The sequence below is a fragment of the Ixodes scapularis genome, unplaced genomic scaffold, assembly GCF_016920785.2.
Source record: "Ixodes scapularis isolate PalLabHiFi unplaced genomic scaffold, ASM1692078v2 PGA_scaffold12__126_contigs__length_90152505, whole genome shotgun sequence".
NCBI lineage: Eukaryota > Metazoa > Arthropoda > Arachnida > Ixodida > Ixodidae > Ixodes > Ixodes scapularis.
Genome location: NW_024609838.1, coordinates 9,260,287 through 9,288,210, shown reverse-complemented (window position 1 = coordinate 9,288,210; position 27,924 = coordinate 9,260,287). Strand labels below are relative to the sequence as shown.

At 47.6% G+C, this 27,924-nt stretch overlaps 3 protein-coding genes across 3 annotated transcripts; all 3 read right to left on the bottom strand.

Moving 5' to 3' along the window:
• Positions 1-145: 145 nt before the first annotated feature.
• Positions 146-1,018, bottom strand: LOC121835263. The gene has a single exon (XM_042289261.1). It carries the CDS (start codon positions 1,016-1,018, stop codon positions 146-148), a length of 873 nt encoding a protein of 290 aa, XP_042145195.1.
• On the bottom strand, positions 1,019-2,191 carry LOC121835304 (the record flags this gene model as incomplete). The annotated part of the gene is made up of 1 exon (XM_042289318.1): positions 1,019-2,191. A coding segment is annotated over exon 1 (1,173 nt), but the record flags the coding sequence as incomplete, so codon positions are not given.
• Positions 2,192-18,198: 16,007 nt separating this feature from the next.
• LOC8035127 (endothelin-converting enzyme homolog) lies at positions 18,199-22,158 on the bottom strand. The gene is made up of 2 exons (XM_002411052.4): positions 21,907-22,158; positions 18,199-19,635 (listed from the first exon to the last, which is right to left on the bottom strand). Exons 1-2 carry the CDS (start codon positions 22,122-22,124, stop codon positions 18,210-18,212), a joined length of 1,644 nt encoding a protein of 547 aa, XP_002411097.4. The 5' UTR covers positions 22,125-22,158; the 3' UTR covers positions 18,199-18,209.
• Between the last annotated feature and the right edge of the window lie 5,766 nt (positions 22,159-27,924).

Below are 27,924 nucleotides of genomic sequence, written 5' to 3'. Positions count from 1 at the left end.
AAAATTGCCATGTATTGCAGTGATTGCTATCGTCCCCTGCTTATGTCTATTAAAACGCTCTGGTGGCCCAAAATAACGTTCCAGTGACCAAAAGTAAGGATTAAAAAAACATGTATGCACAGATGTTGAAAAGGAAAAAAACTTCTTAGTTGTACATTTCCTTGTTAAAGAGCTTCATGTGTCCTTCTTTCACAGTGAAGTTGACACACGTCTCTCCCCGGGTAGCCATGGCTGACTTGACCAAGAGCAGGGCGTTGACACTCTCCGGCCCAAGCCTGTTTCTTTTACGGGTCTTCATGTCACTCAACATTGAAAAGATGCGCTCTGTTTCTGCATTGGAGTGAGGAAGGGTGAGGACCAGCTTTGCCAGGGTAGCAATGTTAGGAAGTACTAGTTTGTCATCGAACGTCTTCGTCTTGCTCACCTGACCCCAGAACGCGTCTGGCGACTTGGTTTGCAGCTCAATCTTCTCACTCTCTGTGAAGAACGAGGGAAGCATTCGCCACTCTTGCTCAACATCGCCGACACTGGGTAGGAGGTGCTTGTAGCGATCTTGAAGCACGGGCAACGATGGCAGACGTTTCCGGGCCTCGTAGCTCAATGCCGTTGAGGGCTGCACAAACCGCACTTCGTGGAAGAAGGGTCCGGAAATCGGAAGCCTTTTCTGGACTTCGAGCACTGCGGTTTGATAAAAAGACATGCAGCGCAGCTTGAAGTCACGAACTTCGGATGATCCTCCTTCCATGGTGATCTTGTCCAGGATTCCCTGGCAGCCTGCTCCAACGTACAGCTCCTCCAAGGCCAGCAGATTTCTGGGGTCGAGTGGATTGAGTTTAGCAGGGTCCTCAATAGAAGACGGCTTCATGAAATTCTGGCATAGGCACCTCAGTAGTCTTTGGCTTTCCTCTTGAATGACTGCGATTAGGCTGTCCTTGTTCTGAAACATTGCGTTAAGCTTGTTGAAGAAGCCAAGCGCATATTGCATGAACTTGAGATACGCCTCCGTGATGGGGTTCATGTCCTTCAAGATCAGCACAGCGGCCACAATGCGGTCCTCTGTAGCTGCCTGTAAGAAGAGCAATTTTAAGGTCTCCCATTCCTGGAGCACGCGCTCTACACACTGGTGCAGCACAAGCCATCGCGTCTCACTTGGTCTCAGTATCTTGTTCTTCTCTTTGTGGAGGTACTCTTGGAGTTCAGCGAACTGAGCCTGACGCTTACAGCTATGGCTGAAGTAGTTGGCGACGTTTCTCAAGAGGTCCTCAACATTCCTGGGAAGCTTTAGAGCTGCCTTGCTTGCTGCTATATGCAGCGAGTGACAGATGCAGCGGATGGTTATAAAACTGTCATCCGCCTTTTCTCGCAGCCTTGTCATCAGGGAGTTGCGCTCCCCCACCATCACACTAGCGTTGTCGCATGCGAGCGCGATTATGTTGGTTAGCGGGACTTTCTTCTCAGACAGGCATTTCTCCACAGCTGAGGCAAGCGACTCTGATGAGCACGACCTGGCGTCAAGTGGGATGACTTCCAACAGCTGTGTGATTACTTGGTCTTGCTCTTCTGAAAAATAGCGGACGACACAGCAGAGGAGTTTGGTGTTCGTTATGTCCGTGCCCTCATCTACAAATATCGAAAACTTCGAAGCTCCCAGCCTGTGCGCGAGAACTTCAGTCTCCGCTTTTGCCAACACGTTTTTTACGATAGATTCACACTTCGTTCTGTGAAGACTCACACCTTTGGCAATGGCCGAGTCATGAAAGACCACCTTAGCGAGATCGCCCAGATGATCCATTGCCTTGAAGGATAAGGCGTGCTCAGCCACAAAAGCCGACATTTTGATCTCAGCAGTCTTTACATTCTGTTCGTGCGGGTTTGACTTCTGTACGAATGCTGAGATCAAGTTCTGCTTTCTCAGCCCCGCGGTTGCCTTTATATGGGCATCTCTTTTTGAATGTTTGGTCAACTCACTGTGTCCGGCGACCAGGCTTGCGTTGCAGGCCTTACATGATGCACGAAATGGGTTTCTTGGGTCCGGTGCTAGCCATCCCTTGAACTCCGGATGCTCCAACCATGCCTCGCGGAAGCGCTGCTTCCTCGAAGGTTCGGCTTCATCCTTTGCCAGTTCCCCTCGGACTTTTCGTTTCTTTTTCGGTGTCGTCACTGACGACGGTCCAGCGTGTTGGTCTGCCATCGTTTGTTCTATACGGGGCTAATCAAAGTCACCGGTCGGAATCGGTATGGTTTTGGAAATGAAAGGAGAAAGGGCGAAGGGAGGGAGGACTATTGAAAGGAGGACTAAACAAGCGAAACCACGAGGAAACGACCGCGGTCGTGCGTGTCGTCTGCTACTTCCGTTAAAGCAGGTGGTCATGTGCTTGGGTGCGGCCAATCAGAAACCCACAATTGCTCCACGCTTCAGGATCGAGGTGCACAAGAGAAACGATGTTACATATTTATCAAAAAGCGCGCCGCAGTGTGTTTATCGCGTTTAATATAATGTCTGTTCGATCTGTGGCGCCACCTGGTGTTTCCAGAAGTAACTTTGTTCAAGCAAGAAATATAAAAAAATGCCTAAAGTCCAGACAACACAATTGAGTTTTTAAATGAACATTAAAAATTTCCGTAAATTAAAAAAAAAAGATGGCAGCGATTGTGGAAGTCCCCACGTTTTCCTGTAAAAGTGGCAGGGCGTCCCTACGTCCCTAGTGGACCAAAAATTTGCAAAAAGTCCCTACGTTTAGGGACATGTCCCTACAGTTGGTAACACTGGTCGGCCCGTCGGCCCTACCGCCCCTGCTTCGTTTACCACACGATAGATGGCGCTTGGCTCTAAGCCTTATCAAACTTGGCAATTTTCGTCACATCTCTAATTATGCTACCAAATGTGGACCTGAATATTATTTAACAAAACTTTTAGGAAACATTCGCCGGCTATTTATCGTTTACAATCGCGGTGCTGGTGATGGTGCTGGCTTACCCAATAGGCGACGTGGATTCGGCTGATGTGCAGCGATTCCGCGGATGCATCGCAGTGAAAAGGCAGAAAGCTTTCGAAGGAAAGAAGGCGCAAAACAGTCCAGTTTTCTTTTAAAAGCTTTATAGCGAATCATTTTTTTTTGGCTCCCTATTTTTGTGTTTTTGTGTTTCTTTTCACACCTTTTACGACGTGCAGTGTATGAAATTCGAGTTCAGAATCGTTTCATGGTCCCTTTAAGCAATGTACAGTGTGTCACAAAAAAAAAAAAAAAAAAAATACAGGATTTGTTTGTTTTTTATGCCGCAAAAATGAACTAGGCATCGCCGGACGCTCATTCTCCGCCCAAAGTTAGCGCTAGACGTCACAACCAGATGTCAAAGTTTCAGCCCGATCCGATGCCTTATTCAAAAGTTATAAGTGATTTTCTGAAAAGTTCAATGGGAAAATGGCGGCCGACGTAGTTTTCGAATACATGGGGCTCTATGGCACCAGAAACCGAAAACGGACAAAAAAGGGCTCTATTTTCCCATTGAAGTTTTCAGAAAATCACTTATAACTTTTGAATAAGGTGTCCGTTTGGGATAAAACTTTGGCATCTGTTTGTGACCTAGCACTACCTTTGGGCGGAGAATGAGCGTTAGGCAATCGTAGTTTATTTTGGGTAAAAAAAAAACTAAATTTTTTTTGTGACATTCTGCACCAGTCTTAATTTGGTGATTTATGCGCACAAGTAGTGGTGTGCATAAATGAAAAAGATGCGAACGGGTAGAGTTTGACGTTGCATTAAATGCAGTGTAAGCACGCACATGGTACGCTGATTAAGACTGAAACAGCGCAACATTTTACACTAGCGTTGAGCGCATCGAAAGTTAAGCGTGCATCAAAAGCAGTTTGCACGCATATACTGCTCAGGCAGTAATGTTTTAATGTTCATAGTACTTTATTACCCTAAGATTTGGTGCAAGTTGTCTCCTGTTTGCTTACAACAGAAAGAAGGAAACATTCTAACTCTGTGCTGATAGAAAAACGCCACCCACTGACAGCTACCAATCATCTCGGCGCCGATTATGAGTATTCACTGCATGCTAACGGTCGTGTGCTTAGAACGAGTTTTTCCCACGTGATTTCATACAATCGCAATTGTTTTTGACAAACAAGAATGTTTACTCAAGCCAGCGGCCACATGTGAAGCTTATAAAATATTTTGTATTGATTGTGGCACCCGTGTCAAGTTGTATAGGTTTTTTTTACAATCCGCGAAATAAATTGCTCCTGAGTTACCTTGGTATCTAATGCATGTAGCGCACAAAAGAGCACGACCTGAATCACAGTGGGAAACGAAAACAATAATGATAAACAAGCGTCCGTGTAATCACGCGAAAACTGAGGGCCTTGTACATATGCAGAAGGTAGCTTTGTTTCACTAAATACATTACCAGTAGAGCATTTGATTTTATCGTGTGAGCGAAGCTGAACATAAAAGTGCGAGCATAGTGCCTTGAACTACACTTCCAGTGAACAAGCGCACCATCCAATGCATCGAGCTTGATTTTATAGCCTTTTTGGTGCGCTCAAACCTTTGAAAACACAATTATAATCAATTCTATTATTTCAAATATTTTTATTAAGTGCGCCTATGTGTATGTTTTTGATGTGGTTGTTGTTGCTGTTTTTTTTTTTTTTTTGCGTTTATGTGCTATTTTTTTAGTTACATAATATTTTCCAGAAGTCCGACAACTATAGTCTGCTTCATAAGTAAGAACCGCGTAATCAAAAATGTAGAAAAAAGAACGCGAACACGCGAACTCACATTAAAGTGCAATGTAACGGAGCATTCAGAATTAGTCGTTAGTTTTTTAGAGAGCAGGAATTTCGTAAGGCGATATTGTTACCCGTTGAAGATTATAAAAAGTGCAATACAACTGTTAGCTCGGTGTTATTAACGTGCATTACGCAGTATATGTGGTACACGGTCGCACGACGATAGGATGCAGATAGGCGACTGAACCCAGGGTCCCTGCTAAAGCCCCTTGGTAAAAGCGTTTTTTACGAGTACCGCCAACCATTGTTGTGGAAACGCGCAAAACACGTGCCACGAGTGGGTGCTCCACCGCCATTCTCTTTCAAGGGCCAGACATTTTAGTGCTGCGCCGCCATTTGCCTCCAAGGGCCGCTCGAGAGACGGGCCTCGTGCACTGGCACATTTGAGGTTATATTAAAGACCAGCGCAAATTGCATCGAGGGGATAAAGTCGCTACTGGTTCTGCAGCGTGAGCTCCGTGCCCTGAACGGAGCTCGCGCTCGAGCATTTCTCCACGTGCTCTGGTCTGCGGTGCCCAGTGGCGGTGCCACAACACACTCGGCCAACGATCCCCCACCGCGCTTGGTTTAGCTGGTTTAGCCTGTTAGGTAAACCAAATGAGCTACGCTTAGAGTGTCGGCACCTTTCCCCCCCCCCCCCCCCCCCCCCCCCCAATATTGTTGTGGGCGCCACCATCTTGTTGGTTAGTAACAAATCAAACGCAACTGCCGATCGTCATGATTCAAAAGTGCGACTTCCTCAGCATTCGGTGCCAGGTAGTTCACGTATATTGCTTTGCTTTTTCTCGAATTGTTTAAACATTTGTGGAGGACGGAAAAGCGTTTCTTGTGATTTCAGATACAGCTTCAGATAACTGACAACCATCATTTTAAGCACCAATATGTGTATGAAGCGTGGCTTATTTAGTAGCTCTACTTTGTCCCGACCGCACACCCACAGAAAAAGGACGAACTGCTTGACCTCGCGCTCTATGCGCTGCTTCAGTGGCGTCATCAGTCTGTAGCGTTGGCTGCGCTCCGAACTAAGGTAAAGCAAAGCAAACTTTCATATCTTAGTTTCTCACAAGCCAAACCAACAAAAATCACTTAACACGCCCCAATAAAAAAAAAATAATGCGGGTTTATTTTGACTAACTGGAGATCTTTTGACGTTCAACCGAAATCTCAGATTGGCCTTCGTCGGATTACGAGCACCTCGGCCGATATTTAAATCCGGCAAATATGGATTCATGGGCCAGCGCGTAAGCCCAGAGACACCGAGACGATTTAATGTTTTGTTTTTTGTTATAATATCATTGCTACTTAAGAGCCACCGAGGTGGTTTTTGAAACAAAATAAGTCGAACCATTCCGACAAGCATAGTTTGATTGCGAAAATGATTTTTGAATGTGATAAAAACATTAAAATGTTTTCGCATACGTGGCGAAATCTGAAATGGCAGAATGCATTTCATGGCGCCCATTTTATTTGGATCGCGTCGGGCACGTGAACCGACGCACAGTAGAACGCGCGCAAAAGTGGCTGTGGTGCACCCGCAGCCTCGCGCTTGTTGTTCTGACATCTCTGGCTCGCTCACCGCGAGCATCCAGGCATCTGACACCTTGACATCTGGCACTTTTTCTGTCTTTCACGTGGCGTTCCAAGCGGCACACGACGGAAAATGCACATCAAGCTCTTCTTGAACACGTGTCGCCATCTGTATTTAATAGTAAGAAACTACATTTTGCCGTAACTGAATGGGAAAAGTTTGAGGTCTTATAACATTACTAACGTGTAATATATCAATATGGAAGTTCTGGAAATTGTAATATCGAAGGATGCTTCATAATTTAATGTCTCGTTATTTTGATTAGTAGACGTGATTCCGTTTTTATAGCACCATAAAATAATACCATTTTAAACTTTATTTTTTATTTTAAAATATACATTATCCGTACAGTTCGTTGCTTACTGTTTTACTTTATTACATTCAACCGAACGCTCACGTAAAATATCGTGGACGATGGGACGTTATAACTCGAGAAATAATTTTTTCAATATTAGAGACTGTGGTCTATTAAATGCTAAGTAATTAACTAACCACTAAAAATAATGGTAATATTGAGACATTAAAGTTTCGTTGAAAAACAGCTCTTTAATTTGGCATTAATTTCATAAATGTAAGATACATAGAAAGAAAGTTATAAGCCATCAAAAAAGCATGAAAACCTCATGCACGGTGGGGTTGCACCTTAATTCATACACGCCCGCCTCGTTGGAAGCTTGACAAGGCTGATTGGGGCCTTTTCAAGCAGGCATCGCTTTTAGCATATTCTCGTCTCGAAAGTCTTACAATTGACGAACTCAATCATCTTTTAACCAAGCGCATTATCACAGCAGCCAAGCTGTCCATCCCGCAGACATCTCAATTTCTTCCTAGGAGGCCAAAGCCCTGGTGGAATTCGAAATGTGAAGAGACACGCAAGAAACAAAATCGGGCTTGGGGTATTCTGAGACGATACCCCACTAGAGATAACCTCATATCCTTTCGGAAAATGAAGGCCCGTGCACGCTATGTCCGAAGAAAAGCCAAACGGGAAAGTTGGCAAGGCTATGCTTCCACTATAAATAGCAGTACCTCACCTAAGGAGGTCTGGGATCGAATACACAAGATCAATGGTTCCTATCATGCATTTAAAATCCCCCTGCTTTTTAAAAAATGGAACATGCCCAGACACACTCGAGGAACAAGCTGATATTTTTGGAGAACATTTTGAATATATATTTAGTTCACATCATTATTCATCTACTTTCCTTCGACACAAGATCAATCCCTTAAAAATCAATCCGAGAGCAATCCCTTAAAAATCTCAGAAGGTGAACAGGAGGAATATAATGCTACATTCAGCTTGCACGAGCTCCTCGCAGTTCATCATAACACAAAGCCCTCAGCTCCTGGACCAGATGGTTTACATTATTCAATGTTACAGCATCTTCATCCTTCTACACTCGATGTCATTTTATATCTTTATAACCGCATATGGCAGGAGGGCTATTTCCCTTCATCTTGGAAGGTAGCACATGTCTTTCCACTTTTGAAGGCTGGTAAGGGTGCTTCTTGTGTTTCCAGTTATAGGCCCATTGCTCTTACCAGCTGTCTCTGTAAGACACTGGAGCGAATGATTAATCGTAGACTAATGTACTATCTCGAACATGGTAAGGTGCTCGACAAATTTCAGTGCGGCTATCGTTCATCAAGGTCCACAGTCGACCACTTGGTCCGTCTCGAAACTGTTGTGCGTGAGGCCTTTGCACACGGGCAGCACTGCCTTTCCGTGTTCTTTGATCTCGAGAAAGCATATGACACGGCTTGGCGCTTTGGCATTTTGTGGGACCTGTTGGACCTCGGACTGCGTGGTCGCATGCTTCGCGCAATTCAGAGCTATTTAGACAGGCGCGCTTTTCGAGTCCAGCTGGGAAACACACTTTCCCGTGAATTTCTGCAGGAAAATGGAGTGCCGCAGGGGGGAGTACTAAGTGTCACCTTGTTTATAGTTAAAATGAACTCCATTGCTTCTATAATTCCTCCGTCGGTTCAATATTCACTTTACGTGGATGATTTACAAATTTAAGTTTCCTCCTGTAACCTCTGAGTCTGTGAAAGCAGGGTTCAGCTAGGCATCAACAAGCTTACTGAGGCTGACAGTAATGGGTTTAAGTTCTCTCCTGAAAAGACTGCGTGTGTTTGCTTCACCCGCAAACGTGGAATCCTTCTTGAACCATCCCTAACAATCTACAATAGTAATGTTAGTATCCAACCTCAGCTCAAATTTTTGGGTCTTACGTTTGACAGTAAACTGAATTTTAATGCTCACGTAAAAAGCCTGAAACTGACAGCTCACAAGTCTCTCAATATCCTTAAAGTTCTCTCTCACCGGTCTTGGGTCTCGGATAGATTGTGCCTCCTGCGAATCTATCGCTCTTTGGTGCGCTCCCGATTGGACTATGGCTGCTTTGTTTATGGGTCTGCCAGGCAATCTGTGCTCAAGATGTTGGATCCCATTCATCACCTTGGGCTTCGTTTGGCTACGGGTGCGTTTCGTACGTCCCTGTGCCCAGTTTGTATGCAGAGGCTAATGAGTGTTGCCTCGAAAGACGCAGATTCACATTGGGCATGATGTACTCTCTTCGCATCCGATCTGTCCCCAAGCACCCCACTCGAGAAGTCGTTCAAGAAACACGCCCGGAACGACTCTTTTTCGCAAAACCTAGCGTGATCCCTCCATTCAGTATGCGATTGAAGACCTTGGCCGAGACTGTCGGATTAGATGTGGCATCCCTGGTAGTCGAATTCCCTGGCATCATAGCACCTTGGGAGTGTTACTAGTGTGGGAAGAAAAGAACACACGTCTGAACCCGCTGACGGTCTGCATCACACTACTTCTTTTTCTTTTTATTGGCATTGTTCTCTGCCACTATGGTTTCTGGTGGCGCTAGTAGACTCTTAACATTCCTCCCCCCTTTAAAGTGTTCGCTCATTGCTCATGGGGAACGCTGAACTGGACGTCTGCCTCTTTATTCAGGTAGCTCCTGCAGCGCCGTTGAGGCATTATTGCAGGGGGCGAACAACATAGAAAAAAACATTTCTTGCACTCCGTCTTAGAGCAACGGGAATCGGTTCAACCATGACGGGTGTGTCGACCATGGTTTGATTCCCTGGAGGGTAGGTTTCCTCTGTCGATGTAGACTGCTCGTCGGGTCGAGCCTGGTTCTGTGAAGTCGGCTCCGTCGGTTGCGAAGTCGGCTCCGTCGGTTGAAGCACAGAAGACTGTTCCTGAGGATGGGTATCTGGCTGCGGTGGCTGTTGCATGGTGTTTGGTCAAAGATGGTCACCATGCCGATGCCAAGATGTTCCGTCTGGAAGTTTGAGCTGAACAGAGGAGGCACTCACTGGTCCAACAACGGAAGCGGGCACCCAAGGTGGTCCGGGTCTAAAATTTCTTGCGTACACTTTTGTCCCGGACTCCATCAGTGATACCCGACGGCAACCTTGGTCAGCATGTATTTTCTGCTTGAGTTGCTTCAACTGAACGGTAGTTTTCAGGCTTGGATGCATTAAGTCCAAAGGCGTCTTTATCTTCCTGCCCATAAGCAACTCACAGAGCGCGCGGCCGGTCAAGTCGTGCGGCGTCGTTCTGTAATGAAAAAGTACTCTGGCCACCTGGGTCTTGAAGCGCCTGGTGCGCTTTTCTTTAGCTTGTCTTTGATTGTTTGTACCACTCGCTCTGCTGCTCCATTGGAGGCGGGATGGTACGGTGGAACCAGCATTCGACGGATTCCGTTCCGACTTAAAAAATCAGCGTATTGGCTGCTGACAAACGCTGGTCCATTGTCGGAGACGATGATGTCAGGCAGTCCATGTTGGGCGAAAACTGTCCTAAATACAGAAATGGTAGCATCTGTCGAGGGTGAACGAACAGGATGAACCTCCACCCACTTGGAGAAAGCATCTACCATGACGAGAAAATAATGGCCCATGAAGGGGCCTCCAAAGTATACATGAAGCCTAGCTAGACCAGGGCTTGTCGGGAAACGGCCATGGAGTAATTGGGATGCCGCGAGGTGACTTGTGATATGTTTGGCAAGTAGCACAGTTTTTTACTTGGTCTGTGATGTCGCTGTCAATTCCAGGCCACCAGACATGGCGTCTGGCAATCATCTTAGTTTTTTCAATTCCAGGATGTCCAGCATGCAGTAGTTGAAGGACTTGAGCCTGCATGAGCTTGGGCACGACTACACGCGATCCCCACAAGAGACAGCCCTCGTGCAGGCTGAGTTCATTGTACCTTGCAGCAAATGGGATGTAGTCTCCTTCCACTGGCAGCGGCGTTCCGGTGAGGACAGCGTGGACAACCTGGGAGATCACGGGGTCTCTTGTTGTCATTCGAGCAATAGCTGTAGCTGATAGAGCATCGGGGTAGGCCCTGTCAAGCATGAACACGTCGGTTGGCGTCGAATCAGGTCTTTCGTTCGTTGGAAGAGGCAGCCTGCTCAGGCCGTCGGCATGGCCTACCATCCTTCCAGGCTTGTAGGTTAGCTTGAACTGGTAGCTCGAAAGGGTCAGCGCCCACCTTGTAACTCGTAGAGACGCTTGACATGGCACGCCTCTGTCGGAGTTCAACAGTCCGAGCAACGGCTTGTGGTCGGTCACTGCTGTGAACGGTCTTCCCCAAAGGTATTGGTGGAACTTGCTTACACCGAAAACCAAAGCCAGGGCTTCTCTGTCCACTTGACTGTAGTTCTGTACAGCAGGAAGTAGCCGTCTTGAAGCAAACGCTACTGGTCGCTCCACTCCATCACTCCCGATGTGTGCCAGCACAGCACCAACGCCGTAAGGCGAAGCATCGCAGGTGAGTAGGAGGTCCTTTTTTGAATCGTAATGCACAAGAATGGGTGCAGTTGTCATGAGTTTCTTGCTTTCAGCGAAAGCTTGCTTTTCTTCCTTTCCCCACGACCATTTCTTGCCTGCCATTAGTAGAAGGTGAAATGGCCGTAACGTAGACGAAATGTTTGGCAAGAAACGTCGGTAAAAGTTGAGCAGTCCAAGGTAGCTTTGAAGCTCTTTCACGTTGCAAGGAGCAGGAGCGTTGACGATCGCGTCCACTTTGTTTGGGCTTGGAGTGAGTCCCTGCTTGCTAATGATATGGCCAAGGTACTTTACTTCAGACTTGAAAAATTGGCATTCCTCCAACTTCACCTTAAGGCCAACATCTTGTAGCCTCTGAAGAACAGACTTGAGGTTCTTCACGTGGTCTTGATCGTCAACTCCCGTGACAATGATGTCGTCGAAGTAGACCGCAACGCTTGGTAAGCCACGGAAAAGATTTTCCATTTCTCGTTGGAATATTGCTGGAGCAGAAGAAACTCCAAACGGAAGTCTTGTATACTGGAAGAGACCCATGTGGGTGTTGATGGTCACAAACTTGCGACACTCTTCAACCAGGGGCACTTGCTGGTACGCATCTCGCAAATCCAGCTTTGTGAACTTGGTTCCCCCTGACAAAACAGCCCACAGTTCTTCGACGCGTGGAACTGGATAGGTTTCTAGAAGAGACACAGGATTGACTGTTACTTTGAAGTCCCCACATATCCGCACTCGACCATCCTTCTTTTGAACAGGGACGATGGGAGCTGCCCAGTCAGATGTCTTCACTGGCTCAATGACACCCTCACGTTGTAGTCTCTGGAGCTCTTGGGTGACTCTATCACGTAATGTAAATGGCAGTGGACGGGGCTTGCAGAATTTTGGCAGAGCCCCTGGAGTCACAAGGATCTTCGCATAAATCCCCTTGAATGTGCCCAAACCTTCTTCGAAAACTGTAGAATACTGACCTATGAGGTCCGCAACATTAGACAGGTTGTTCACTGGCTCAAGTCCTTTGAGGCTCAGGCCCAAAGCTTGAAACCAGTTGCGACCAAGCAACGTAGGTGAAGTACCAGAGGTGATAAACAGCGGAAGAACCTCACTGTGACCTCGGTAACTGACGTTGACATTTGCCTTGCCTTTCACTTGCTCGAGGCCTCCAGAAAATCCTCGCAGAAGGACGCTCGAAGAATCCAACTTGACATTGGGAAATTCTGCTTGAAACTTTTCTGCAGGCATCACCGAAACGCTCGCACCGGTGTCTAATTCCATGGAAATTGGTTTACCGAAGAGTTCAACGGTGACCAGAAAAGGTGGTACTGTTGATGCTGTACCCAGGTGCCACATGTCGTAGGCGTCAGCTTCCACAACCTGACAAAGATCTTGCGGGGACATGTCGCCGTGCAGTGTGTTCACCCGAGCAGATAAAGTTGATCTTGACTGATCCCGATGAGCTCTTCCGGAAACTTTTGAATTGGGCGGGTTCCCACTCTTCTTCGAGTTGCACACAACAGAAAGGTGCCCTCGCTTCTGGCAGTAGTGACACGTAGAATGAATGTGTCGGCACCGAGATGCCAGGTGGCTTTTGTCTCCGCAGCGATAACACGATGTGTCTTTCGCCGCGCGCATTATCTTGTGTGTGGAAAGAACGCTTGTACTAGCTTGAGCTTGACAGAGCTCACCAGCATCTTTCTTTGCAGATTCCATGGCGCGTGCAGTTTGAACAGCAACTTCGAAGGTGAGGTCCGGAATTTCAAGAAGTCGAGTCTGAATCACGGCGTCATTTATGCCGCAAACTATTCTGTCTCGTAGCATTTTCTCCAGCTCAGCACCGTAGTCACAGTGCTCCGATAAGCTCTTCAGCGCTGCAATGATGTCACTGACAGATTCCGTTTCGGAACGAACCCTTGAATTAAAGCGGAAGCGCTGAACAACGGAGGACGGCGTAGGGGCATAATGCTTGCCGAGAATGGCCAGGATCTCGCTGAGGGTCTTGTCTTGGGGTGCCTGCGGCTTCACCAGGTTCCGAAGCAAAGAGTAAGTCCTCGGGCCGCAGCAGCTCAGGAAAATGGATCTCGTCTTTGCAGCAGGGACATCGTTGTCAAGGAAGAATTCGTGAACTCGTTCCACGTATGCAAGCCATTCGTCGCCTCCCCCCTCGAACGGTTCGATCCTGCCGAACGTCGGCATAGTCCTCTTTTTACCTCGTCGCCATTTTGTTACGACTGTGGGAGGAAAAGAACACACGTCTGAACCCGCTGACGGTCTGCATCACACTACTTCTTTTTCTTTTTACTGGCATTGTTCTCTGCCACTATGGTTTCTGGTGGCGCTAGTAGACTCTTAACAGGGAGCTCTCTGACATACACTGCAACCTGTCTCTTGCACAGTATAACAAGAAAAGCACTCCTAATTCTGTGCTTCTGAAAGAATTTCATGAACTTAATTGCTCAATTGTATGACGATTATACAAAGTTCTATACAGATGGCACAAAATCTGAGACCCTTGTTGGTTGCTCTGTCATTGGCTCTTCAGTGGAAGTTGTAAGGCGGATAAATACTGCTGCTACCATTTTCACAGCGGAGCTGTATGGCCTCCTGTTGGCTACAGAACACATAGCCCGTCACAGGATACCCCTGGCAGTGGTTTTCACTGACTCTCTTAGTGCCTTGCGAGCCATCTCTTCACTATTGCCTACAAGGAACGCCCTTGTTGTTGAAGTTCAGAAGAAAATTATAGTGGCAGCCAGAAAGCATTGCACCATTGTCTTTTGTTGGATTCCCAGCCATGTTGGTATCCCAGGCAATAAGGCAGCCGACCGTGCTGCCCGCACATGCGTCAGCAGAGAGGTAGATATTAAAAGGATCCCTTACATGGACTATCGCACTTTTGTGAAGTCTTGCCTACGAGCACAATGGCAAGCCGAGCGGAATGAGGAGATCTACAACAAGCTGCATCTCGTTAAGCCAGACCTGGGTGAATGGGCGAGCGCCCGGCACCAGGAACGCTTTCATGAAGTTCTGTGTCGCTTGCGCATTGGCCACACTCATCTGACTCATGGCTATACCTGCTCCATGGGGAGGATGCCCCTTTGTGTGAACAGTGTGACAAACCTCTAAGTGTTCTCCATTTTCTAAATGAGTGCCCTTCCTATGAACGGGAACGCCGATCTCACTTTCCACAGTTATACAGAAAGCACATTCCCTTACACCAAATGTTGTTATTGGTTGATGAACCATTCGTAACTTACAAGCAGGTTTTTAAGTTTTTAGAAGCTATTGGTCTTCTACATCGACTGTGAACTTCAAAGTTCTTTTACTCATGTCCATTTTTGTTTGTGACATTATCCGATTCATGTCTCATTCCTTTACTTTTAACCCTGACCACAAGTGTCCTTTCTTCTCGGTTACCCTCAATGCAATAGTTTCCTTCTTTGGCGCTCTTTGGCCTTAGCAGCCCTTGCGCCATAAAAACCCGATCAAACCCAAACCCAAGCCTGCACGTAGAAATCTAAACTTTTCGTCATAGGTGTATTTCACAGGTCGGTTTTTTTTTTTTCTTGTAAAAATACAAAGCGTAGCTCTCTTTCTGTAAAAAAAATGGGCCAAGAAACTTTCCACGGTCAACTGCGGACGGCGAAAGACACGACCAAGTCGAGTAGCGGGGCGGGTTTGGCGCTCGTATTTACCACATAATTAACATGTTACTTTTTGCGTTATAAGCGAGGGAAGCAAGCTATCTCTTGTTTCGCCATGGCTCGAGCGCGTTTTTATTCGGCATCTATCATTCTTGCGCGGAAAATGATAAGAACCTTTAAATCAGTTTTGTGTACCCCAAATTCCCTTGAGAAGTCAGTCACCAGGATGTTGACCCATCCAAGCGCCTCCGTTCAGCATTGAACTTACGACGTCATCAAGGAATGAAGTTCACTAAAACCGCAATCCTTTATCTGTCAGCAAGACGCGCTGACAGCGCCCATGAAGTACTGAATGTACAGGAATAATCGACCAATCGACCACCCAAGTCCGAGAAAATATTTGTAAGTTTTTGGCAGGATAGAGAAGGGGGCCATAATGGTCAGAGCAGATCAGATGAATCTTGGTCTTAACCCTCTGTGTGGAGGTTAATAATTTCATGATAATTGTAGCGAAATACATCGGCCCTTAGAATCGCTATACCAAGAATACACCCGAAAATGTATTTCCATACAGAAATATAAAAATCGGTTGAAAATTTGTGTCGCTGCACAGAAATATAAATACATAGTGCATTCTTGAAATACTATCGCGATACCTTTGGATCGCAATTCTGCCCAACCCTGCTCGGAAGTGTAAATTATGCAGAGGCACGGGCGCAGACCATGTACCCAAAAATACATTAACCCTGTTTGCAGTGGCGTAGTTTTGAAACACCCTGTAACATCGCGTAACGGCCAACAACGTGTCGCTTAAACACGGCCACGGCGGCGTGCAGTATCTCCAATTTAATTGGGATGTAGATTGAAAAGGGGCTTACTGGATTTTAGAAGTGACGAAAACCTACTCGGAAATTAGCCGGAAGTGATCGAGAGGCTGGTATTGACAATGGCGGAAGATAGACACGAATATTTTAGAGCCATTTGCTTTCTGCAGGCTATGGTGTTCTCATCAATCGAGTTATCAGTTTTGCGCTTCAAAAAGAAAGAGCCCAAGTATTATTCTTTTATTTATTTAATGATATCCCTCAGGGCCCGATGGCATTACAGAGGGGAGTGAGTTAATAGGTCAAATACAAAAAAGAATAGAAACAAAACCTAAGAGCAAAACACACCATTTCTGACAAGATGCAGGAATGGGACTATGTAGGCAACGCTTAAAGATGATGGGATCAGTTATCCATGACGATGGAAGATGGTTTCAGGAAGCCGTTGTTTTGGGAATAAAAGAATTGTAAAAAGTCTTACAGGGAGCAAGACCCATCTTGTGTTGGTGATCAAGTCGCGATGAGATGTAGGAAAGGGGAGTTAGCAGGTCTGACATGCAAGGAAGGAAAGACCTTATGAAATAGGCACAAACCGGAGAGTTCACGTCGGACTAGTGCACAATTGGACAGGTTCAAAGTTATTTTCTTGGATGTTACGCTGGCGGTGCGGTGACAATTAGTAAGAATGTAGCGAACAGATCGATCTTCAATGGCTTCGACTGCAGATGTTAATACGTCAGTGCCGGGGTCCCAAATGGCAGAGGCATATCCCAGCTTTGACCGAACGAGCGTTTTTATATAGGAGGAGTTTTAAAGAAACAGGAATAGATACGATTCGCATTACTTGTTATGTACTGAGTGTGAGTTTCCCAAAATAGGACTGGACGCAATATGAACAGCCAAGATAATATGATACTCGTTCCAAGGAAGTGCTGTTAAGGAAGTAGCAAGAGGAGTTGGTGTTAAGTGGGGAAACAGTCATTACTTTACATTTATTCGTGTCAAGTTTCATCTGCCATAAATCACACCACTCGGACACACGATTAAGGTTAGACTGAAGGCAAAAAAACATCGGAGTCGTTAGTCACTTCACGGTATATAACGCAATCATCAGCAAAAAGGTTAATCGAAGATGAAACACAGGAAGGTAAATCATTTATGAAGATAAGGAAAAGCACCGGACCTAATACGGAGCCTTGAGGGACCCCTGACGTAACGGGAGCCAGACTGGATGGTGGATTATTTGTGAACACGAATTGGGACCGATTAGTTAGGAAGGGAAAAAGTCGGGCAAGTACGTTAGGGTCAATATTTAGTTCTGTAAGCTTATGAATTAGAAATTTATGAGATACTTTATCGAATGCCTCTGAGAACTCAAGAAAGATGCAATCAAATTTGGAATCATAAAGCTTCACGCTTTTATTTTGTTGGTCTACGCTCCTTTTTTTTTTTTTTCTTTCGCCCCGCAGAGCGACTAGGTTTCCCAAATATCTTACAATGACTAGCTCACGGGAGAACACTGCAGGGTCGTGGAAAGTGTTATCGGGAGAATGGATTCCCCTCCTCATTCCCCGCGTTGTTTGGACAGTTTAATACTGCTTAATATTGTTTAACCGACATGCCTGAAAAGAAGGGAATGGGGAAACCGCCCCCCCCCCCCCTCTCCTTATGACTGACACCTAGTGTTGCATGATTGTTGATTGACACGGAAAGAGAAATACACACAAAAACCGCACATTTGCGGGGACACCTAGTGGCGCTCGTGGTATGAAGGTTCACTCCGGTCAAAAAGTTGAAGTGCGTATGAGTTCCCGCCAAATGATGTTTTTCCCTATAGCACAGTAGTGTACGTCACTAGGGTCAGCGGCACCGCAACCCCCCCCCCCCCCCCCCCTTTCCCGGTTGTGACGCAACTAGCATAGCGTAATCCCCACACATGGACACATACTTCGTATAGTTACAATGATGCAATTTCACTGAGATCAATTAGCGCGAGAGGTGGACACTATAGCACCGAAAACAACCGGAATCTTGATGCCTTAAGCTCCGATCAGTTGTAAACCATTAAAGACACTAAACACTGTGTAGCTCGCAAAAAAAAAGAAAAGAAAAGCTGTATAAGATACAATAAAATAAATGTTAATATATCAAATAAAGGTATCGCATAAGAATCACCTCACGAATGTCACCTGCACTAAAATTCGTCTTTATCAAATAAACGTCGGGTTTAGCTTTGCGACCACCAGTATGGCAAACAAATATAAGTGCACAATTTAAAAAAAAAAAGAAAAAAAAGAGAGAGAAGGTACAGCTTCTAATGTCTAAGCTCTCCTGTGCATCGGTATAGTTATACGGAAAGAAAATAAAAGAGAGGAGGACATGAGAGGGTGCAGTGACGTCCGAGAGCTTTGATTGGAGGGAAGGTAAACTGAAAGGCTATATGACATTGTCTCCCTCCAATCAGAGCTCGGCGCTCTGACGTGACAGTACCACCTCGTCTCTGCAAAAAAAAAAAAAAAAAAAAATGAGGGGAGATTGGCGATTGGTCAGAACACGTCGCAGCGCTTCTCTGGGTTCATCAGAGTCCCCGCGGCACACCTGAACGCCGTCGCGAACTCCGGCGTGTTCATGAGTGGCACATTGCAGCGCATTTTCATGGGCGAGTAGATTTTCACTTTCACCATGTCCTCCGTGTATTTGGCGGGTGGTGTACTCGCGCACCATTTGTAGCAGCTGGTAATGAAGAAAGTCTGCTTGCCCGTGTACGACTTGTCTCCAAGCTTCTGAACAGAGTGGTCGCCGAGGGCGTCGTAGGCTCGGTGCACCCTCTCCAGGCCTCCGCAATCGGCGAAGTTCTCGGAGACGGCCGTGTCTCCGTAGTTGACCCCGCTCGCCCAGGGCACCTGGTTGTAGATGTCCTTGAGGCACTGCAAGCGGGCGTCGATGGCCTTGCGGGTGTCCGGAGTCCACCAGTCCTCCCGGAGCCCCGAAGCGTTGTAGAGGTTAAGCTCGGGATCGAAGGCGTGCGTGATCTCGTGGCCGATCACGTGACCCAGGCTACCGTAGTTGAAGGCCAGCGGCAGGCCGCTCTTGTAGAAAGGTGCGAACATGATGGCCGGAGGTATGACCATGATGTGGTAGATGGGCACGTAGAACGCGTTCACCAGGATCGTTGGCAGTTCTATGTTGATTGCCGGGAAGAATGGCGTTGGAGACTTGAGGAGGTCCTTCTTCCGCGCCGATTCGGCGTCTCTGGTGACCTCCAGCATCGTCGCGTAGGGGCCTTCGGCCGTAGCCAGAAACGAGTAGTGTTGGTTCAACATCTCCGCGGTGGTAAGGTTATCCGGACGTCCCACAAATCTACCAAGATCAGCGAGTCGGTCCACGGCTCTGGTGCGGGTGTCCAGGTCCATCCAGGATTTCCCCTGGAAGCCTGCACGCGTGGCATTACGGATCAGCGTCACCATGTCGCTGATCTCGGCGAGCTCGGTCTCTTCGAGGCTCCAGCGAACGAAGAGGTCACCCATGATGTAGGGCAGGGTGACGACGACGTTCAAGATACAGTGACCAAGCATGTAGAACATGGGTAGCCCTCTGATTGGCGTGTGCTCACTGGCGATGCTCGAGGAAGCCGCTGGAGCCAGATACCTAGCGAGTAGCAGACCTACGTAGCCTCTCAGCGTCTCGGACTCGGGATTTTCGCCCAGGAGTGTTCCCAGGTAGCGCAGGTAGCCGCCGTGGTGAACCCAGATCTCGTCGTCTACGGTCATCTGTCGGTCGGACGGCAGGAGGCGGTTGACGGCGTGGAGAAATTTCCCCGTCATGGATGGGGAACCCGTCAAGTTCTTGAGATCAGCGAAGTGCACGTAGTTGGAAGACATGTTGACGCGGTCGCCCTCATTTGGTAATGAAGCGGTAATCAGTGTGTTGTCAATGGTTACCACGCGTTCGATTAGTTGGAGGCTTGGTGTTCTGCGTACAAAGAATAGAAATAAGATATTGGACATCAGTCAAGGCTTGTACCCGTGGTCAACTTTCTGTGCCATTTTGGACGAGATGAGTAGTGAGCGCGCGCAGCTCTAATTGGTGATCATACACGCGCCCCCGTACCTTTTAATGCACAAAAAGTTGTCAACGAGCATAAATATATATTTACTTTTTGTCACTCCACGTAGGAGTGATCCGAATTCTCTTTGCCTAAAGCGTGAAACGCATGCACGGTGTAAGATATAGATAATACTCTTCAGGTGAGGACAGCGCGCTCCTCGCGACGTGCCCGATAAAGTTCGCTCTTCACTCTCCCTCTTTACTTCTCTCACTATGGTTTGAAGCGGCGCCGGCAGGTGACTCGTGGACCCGTGGGCACGTAAAGTCCCTCTATACTGGGAAAAGTGGCGCCATTCATTGTATAGAAATGCTCGAGGCACGTGCCGCGCGCCACTTCTGGGAAATTCATGGCGTCTGAAATTTAGCTGTTCTGCGCTGTGCCGCCATGATCTTCCCGAGGGAAGATCGCAGCCATAGAGTGCCCGGTCTCAGATTTGGAGCGCGAGGATCTGGTAGCACAGAGCATTTCTCGGGGAACCTGTAGTCAGCGCACAGCTATTGCAACGGTTTTCAAACCCAACGAGAAAAGAAGCGGTGTGCGAGGAAGGCGAGGAGTACGAACGGACATTCCTTTGCTCAGGGCAAGTGTGTTTCGGCGTCTCGCCGCAGCGGGGCGCCCGTTACATGGATCTCCTCTCATCCGTTCTTTTGCAGCTCTACCTTTTCACTTTCAGCAGCCGCGTCTCGTAGCGATCTGCCAGGCTTTGTCAGTGTAAATGAGGCTATGGTTGAACTTAAGTTTTAGAGCGCATTATATGGGACAACAAGACTGCAACCTTTTTTTAGAGTGTGGAGTTACCGTCCGCTGCATTTCTCATAAAACGCAATTCTACATATGACGGTCGCATCGACACGTAAAAATACAACTACAATTTTTTTTTCATTGCCTTTTGCGCAAAACTGGCTAACGTAGTCGTGGAGATGAAAATGTTGACGTAGGTGCAGGGTTCACTTCAGAGAGAAGATAGTCCAATGCGGCTGAGGGATTTGTCGCGAGTATTGAATGTGAGCACTCGTTTCGGTTATTTGCTAATCAGCGCCGTTGGCGGACACTTGGGTTAGTTCTCGCGACCAATCACTTCGGTGACGGCATTTTTCCCAACTCGAGCAACGGCCTGAGCACAGCACGTGCCGTGTGCATTGCCAACCTTAGCACCTGGCGACGATAAACACAGGCGGCATGCTATAAAATCCCCACCAGATCATGTGACCACCACTTCTGACTCGGAGCTAAAAAAAAAAAAAAAAAAAAAACGCTCGTCGTTTTTTTTTTTTTTTTTGCATTTTTGTTTACAATATTTAATCCCCAAAAGAAAAAGAAAAAAAAAGAAAAAAGAAAGAGAACTGCTTTTGGGCATTATGATTTTATTGTGCAAGAGAAGTAGTGATCAAAGCACCACCCTCCTCTGATGCCCCATTTAAACGAAACAAAAACACAAAGTGATTAATGCGGCGTGATTCTGTGCTTTTTCATGTGTGATTGGTTTAGCAGGTGATAGTACGAGGACAGCACAGTGACGATGCACTTTTGATGCTCACTGATTGGCACAATTGTATCTTTTACGTTTGCTGCAGTCGGCCTCAATGTGCAACGGTGATTAGCTGACCGGAAACAACCAAATCTCCAACTCCCTTTAGCTCCCAACAGCCCCAAAAGAGAGACACGCTACTCGAATGAAATAACGAAATACCTCCGCTTCTTACGCACTAAAAAAAGTAACCAAGTACGTAACTGCGATTCAAAAGCAACGCGTAACGTCAGTTTGGAAGTAACGCGCTACTTTCTCCCTACTACGAAGTTTTATGAAGCAGGAACCGCTTTCAATGTTTGTCGTCGTTAATAATTTCATGTTCCTTAACGCGTTAATTGAGTAACAACTGTAGCTATACTGACATACCTTGTGCAGATTTGTTTATGGTCTATATGGCGTTTGCTCGTCGCACAAGTTACAAGCTCGAGTAGGGCGAGAATGAGGTGTACACGTTCCTCTCCCGAAGAAACCAAATGTCGTTACTCGCCACGTTATCAAAGAGTAACTGAAATACGTACTCGTTCCTTATCTTTTAAAGTAGCTAGGCACAAGTAACGCGTCCCTTGTAACGCGTTGCGTAGAAGTCTGCCAAAAAGGTCCTTACTTGTCGGACAGCAATTTTGCCATGACCTCGTAGTAGCTCTGCAGCCGCCCCTCCCTGATGATCAGCTTGCGAACCATCGTCCACTCCATGAAGAACTGGTAGCTGAATGCCATGTGCAGGATGTAGCGTCCGGGCTTCTTGAAGTTAACGTCCGGCGTCAGTTGGAACAGGAGGTGGATGCCACGATCCAGGGACAGTTCCACGAGGACGTCGACCATCGACGAAGGAACCTGACTCTTGGACGGCGGCCACGACACGTTGTACCGGGACATGAATCTTCTGACGTACTCTGCGAGAGACACGGACGTCACTCGTGACGCGGTTGCTCCGAATAAGCCCACCACAGTTTATAATGCGCAGAACGGAGGAATGGTTGTTGACAGAAGTTAAACTCCGGATACGTGGAAATGATGGAAATGAAAATGCTGCGCATTGATTATACGTTGTTAAGAACTTACGAGATTCGGTTCTCGGGGGAAGAGGAGATGCTTTTGACGTATAAAACGTGCACGTCTCGATAAGATAATACATATCTAATGTAAAGTTCACCTGGAACTTATAGTAATGCTCTGCGAGGATCGAGTCCGACTTTTTGAAAGCGAACGCCTTATATGTCCCATTACGTGGAAAATGGCGGCGTCGGCGTTGTGACCGAAAGATGACCATAAAAATACGTCATCAAGCACGCGCCGCTCAAGGTCAAAGTGAACGCGTCTCAGAACTAAAACAGAAAGAAAAGCACAGGAACGCAGATGCTTCGTCACGGAAGCCATGAAGCCGGCGGGGGCCCCGCATCTGCGCAGTGGGGGAGAGTGATGTCACTGCCGGAACAAAACATTTCCCCCGCAGGACTATAATGCTTTTGCATTCCTACACGTAAGCATTCTTAAGTGTCTTATTTACTGCGGTTCTTGAGGTTAACACGAGTATAGTAATTTCCTTGGGATGTCATGGGAACGTAACAATGACTTGTCCTCAGGGAGATTTTGATGAGCGTTATTCAGCTACCGCACCAGAACATTAACCGGATGGCTTTGCCGTACCAAGGTCGTCAGCGGTGCGGATGGCGTTTTGGACGCATTTCTGAAAGAGTCGCGCCGCCCTGACGTGGGAGTCGGCGAGCCGAGAGTCCGGCGCTTGGACGTCGATCAAAATGAAGCGCTTGAAGAAGGAAAGGAAGACGCGAATCTGTAGGCCCACGAAAACATTCGGCTGAATCTGCACGTAAAAGGAGAAAATATAGTTATGAAAATAATGCAATTAATGCAAAGGTGTAAGCAAGCGACAAGATTAACGATAATAATCCTTGGAGTGGGGTAACAAGGGGCTAAAAAACAAACACGAATATCCAAACAATGCTAGGTGACTGGTGCGCGACTGAAAAGTCGGCCTGGTCGTGGTACCGAACCAGAGACCTCTCCATTTCCAGAGGAGCGCCCTACCAACTTAGCTACACAGGAGTTAAACGTAAGGGGCCAAAGGACAAACACGAATCTCCAAACACAGCTAGGTGACTGGTACGCGACTGAAACAAATCCGCCTGGTCCTGGTGCCGAACCACGGATCTCTCCAATTCTAGTGAAGCGCTCTACCAACTGAGCTACCCAGGGGTTAGACGTCAGTAGGGCAAACGGGTTTTAACAGCTGCCACTTGTCTAACACGCCAACACCAACAAGGGTGAACGGCTGGCATATTTAAGGTTACGATAATATTGTAATTAATGGGCAAGCGAGTTGGACAAGAAGATAAAAATTGCTCCACTAGAAACGGAGAGGTCCGTAGTTCGGTACCAGGACGAGGCGGACTTTTTCAGTCGCGCACCAGTCAGCAGCTGTGTTTGGAGATCCGTGTTTGTCCTTTGTCTCTTATGTTCCCCCTTCCCAGGGAATATTATCATTATGGGAATATAGTCACCCTCCAGTCGCAGTTCACGTTCCTGTCTGCAAACGTCCTTGCGTTCTTCCACAGTGCAGGTGTGGGCATTGCGCGCGCGCAGAAACCAAATCCGCGAGAGGCGTCTACGCATGCGCAGTGGGACCGGCAGCGCCACCGCTGTAGCCTGACGTCAGGAGGAATTTCCATCTTACCCGGGCCTTCTTTGGCGTGTCCCAGAAAGCATTTTTGTCCCCCCTCGGATCGATCAGCCCGTCGCTCAAAATTGGTACCAAACCGGCTTTCCTCTACTCCGCCGGGGGCTTCGAACGCACTGTGCACAACTCGACAAATAGAATCTAGTCACGTGTCTCCCCCGCGACGGGCTGATTGGTTCACTGAGACTGTATGCCTTTCGCCATTTGCCAGGTTACGGTGAGACGGCTCACATTGAGGAGGTATGCGTCATATGCGTTCAGCATAAACTGCACTCTAAAAGCAAAAAAAAAAAAAAAAAAAAAAAAGAAACGGTATTTCAAAGGTTTTTTTTAACGCTCCAGGGACTCTTTCGGCACGTGAAGTACGGTCTCGCCCCACGCGCTATCGCCCTCTGGCGCGCTGGAAAGACAATTGTGCGATGGAAAACTCTTCAGCATAAAAAAATGAAAGACGTTTACAACTCCCTGTAATGCCGAATTAGAGCGCAGCTCTTGAGTAGGAGGAGGAGAGAGTACAGAGATGAGGGCATGCTCCTTCTCCGTATCCCTCTCCTCCCTTCCCCCTCCCTCCTCCCTCATGACGTCACTCGGGAAGGCCTCGCGAAGGTCGTGACCTTCGTCATGATTTTCACGAGTGACCTTCGTGACGTCACTCGTGACGTCATTATGGGAAACGTCCCATAATGCAACGCGCGGTTACGGCGACGGTGACGCCGCTGAAGCCGGAAACGGCCGCCTAAGAGTAGTGCCCTAAAAAAACACAAAAATAGCCAGTAATTTGTTTTTCACGAAGAACCCTTTTAGGGAGTGCTTAAATGAACTTTTTTTATGGTGCAAAATACGGAGAAGCCGAAGAACCTTTAAAGGGCCCATGAAACAATTTTTGGCTTGGGATAAATCATTTTAGATTGGGATTTTACTAATAGCACATCAATCAGTGGGCCAAAAGAAAAAAGGTAGAAAGTCAAAAGCCTGACTTTCAGTGCGAAAATTTGAAAACACAGCGGACTATTTCGTACCTCCTCCCCTTCGTAACCTCTCCGCCTTTTCACTGCGATACATCCGCGGTCCCAAAAGCGCGTCGTCGGGTCCAAACTGACGTCACACGAAGCCGGACCTCATTTAATCCCTTCACCCCTAAGCTGACATTGTGGTGGAAGCTACAGGCTTGCCGGACCAATCAGCCACCTCCGTTTCATCAACTTACCTCATTCTCTGCAGCCACATTTGCCACGCTCACGTGGCAAAAGTGGCTAGCGTCAAGGAGCACGTAGCTTCCACAGCACTGTCAGCTTAGGGGTGAACGGGGTAGGGAAAGAAACTTTTGTCCGAGTTTTGAGCGACGGGCTAATCTTCTAGGGGGACAATGGCTCTCTCCGGGTACACAAACCAGGTTCCGAGCGAGAGGGGCCTCCCTTCTTTTCGTCTTCTTGAACTGTGTGGTGGAATGCGCGATTTATGAGTTGAGGAGGAAAGCGAAACAGGAAAAAGTTGGAAAAGCGTTTCATGACCCCTTTAAAAGTTATTTTACGATCAGTTTTTTTTTTTAGTTTGCTTTTTAGGTACGAAGCTGGTGCACTGCATACCGCCACAAGTTCATTAGAAAAAAAAAAAAAAAAAAAAAAAAGATTAAACGTTACGCACGTGAGATTTGTTCCAGTGACCGCAGACAAACTCGTAGAAGTCGTCGCATGGGTTCTGTTTTGTGTCGATGGACGACGCCACGTCCTGGACCCAGTCGTCGCACCTGGGTTGCTGGCAGCCGACGATCGCGCTGTGGGCAAGAAGAGGACATGATAGGAGGAGGCTAACGGCCAAGCTGGACTAGCGCGGTCCCAGGGCACTCCAAGCACCCCGTCTTGCACATCTAGGAAAGCTCATTACCTTAGTTGGCTAGCGATACAGTTCAAACACCTGAAACATCGGAAGCGCGCCTATACATTTCCACAGAGTACTTGGGGGAGTCAATCGCTACAATCTCGGCGAATGCCACGCTAAACATATGTATAGATCTAAAAAAGAAAGAAAAAGGTCTGCCCTGCTGCGCTGAAACACCATGCTCAGTGCTATACGGCGCGGACGGTTGTCTTTTTTATGCCTAAACATAATTTAAGCCTCGCCGTTCACTGAGTTTCCGTCGTAGATTACAGCGATAAGCTTTTCCATTTGTGCTTTGTGGGAATGCAGACGTTCCAGTCTTTGTAAGAGTGAAGCCTGCGAGACGAGATAACGTCACCGATAGAGGACAAGGCCATGCGACGCTGTAGCACACAAAGGCGTCGCCAAGACGGGCGCGTCTGCCGCTTCGCGACGACTCGTCGACCTTCAGCGTGTTTGCCGCTTGGGGCGGGGAGGAGTTCCGCTAAGGATGACGTCACGCACAGGCCTTGTCTTCTGTGGGGTATTGGGGATGAGGCCCCAAAAGGCAACATCTCACCGGGCATCCTCCTTTTCCAGCTGAACTGCAACCTAAAGGCCCGTTCACACTCTTGCGACCGAGTAAGACCGAGAGAGACCAGACCGGTTTTTAAGCCTCTTGCGACTTCTTAAGACCCGCTCCGCTGCAGCGCATCCGGTCCTAAGAAGTCGCAAGATAATTAAAAACCGGTCTCGTCTCTCTCGGTCTTAAGGCCCGTTCACACTCTTGCAACCGAGTGCGACCGAGAGAGACCAAACCGGTTTTTAAGCCTTTTGCGATCTCTTAGGACCAGCTCCGCTCAGTGCATCCGGTCCCAAGAAGTCTTTCTCGGTCGTACTCGGTTGCAAGAGTGTGAACGCGCCTTGACTCGGTCGCAAAAGTGTGAACGGCGCTTAAGAAGAAGAAGAGAACAAAAGAGGGCTAACCGCACGCCGAGTGGAATTCCCAAGCAGACGAGGATGGTGACGGACGTTAGCGAGAGGGTCACGAGGACGTAGCGCCTCCAGTTGGGCCTTGCGCTGAAAGCAACGGGACTGTACGTCGCCGGTGGTGGCACACCGATGCTCCTGGCAGAACCTGGGACGCATGCACTCCGTATACATTCTAATCCCGTCTCTGCTCACCGTTTACAGTATATGTGGTCAAGATAAGAATTGCTCACGTTATTGCGCGAGAATAGAGAAGGCCGACAATAGCCGAATACAGCGTGACATTTTTCCTGCCTCGCCCGGCGACGCAAGAGCAGCAGTGTACCATATGCAATATGCCACGCTGTTCGGATTGGCAAAATCTAGCGACTGAAGCGAGAAACAATTGGGTATGCTTGGAAGTGGCGGCTGCATTGTTCGAACTTGAGCTAGTCCTCTGGTAGCGTTTCTTAGCCTAGTGTCTGAACCAAGAAATACTGGGTAGGCCAGGGAGCCGTGGGCGAATAACATGCCAGTGCGGAGGAAGCAATGACACCTGCGGGTAATCCGAACGGAGTAAGCTTTTACACCGAAGAAGTGTGAGGCTGTTTGCCGTGTCATGCGTTCACGCAACGCATATAGAAGCGTCGGAACGCAATGTATCACGTAGCGTTGACCCTTTGCCATGTTACAAAAAGACAGGGTATAACCGAATTGAACCATGGTTAAAAGCGCTAAAAAAGACGTACACAAGATAGAAGACAAATACGGTCTTCTATCTTGTGTACGTCTTTTTTAGCGCTTTTTACCATGGTTCAATTCAGTCAACACCAACTAGCCCAACAACAAGTTCTTTTACAGGGTATAACCGTAGGCTTTCTCTCTCTCTCTCTTCTGACGCCTCCTGTCCGTTGCCGGCTGGCTATATATGCTCCTATTTCGAGGTTTCACATGATGCCGATTCGACATTGTGTTGTCAGCTACACTGTTTCAAGTTGGGGCCGAGTGCAGCTAGCGTTGCCATTCGACGGAGCCAATCATGCAACGCCAAAAGTGCGTAGTGTCGGATAGATGATTGCTGACGGCCGTACCCTTTAAAAT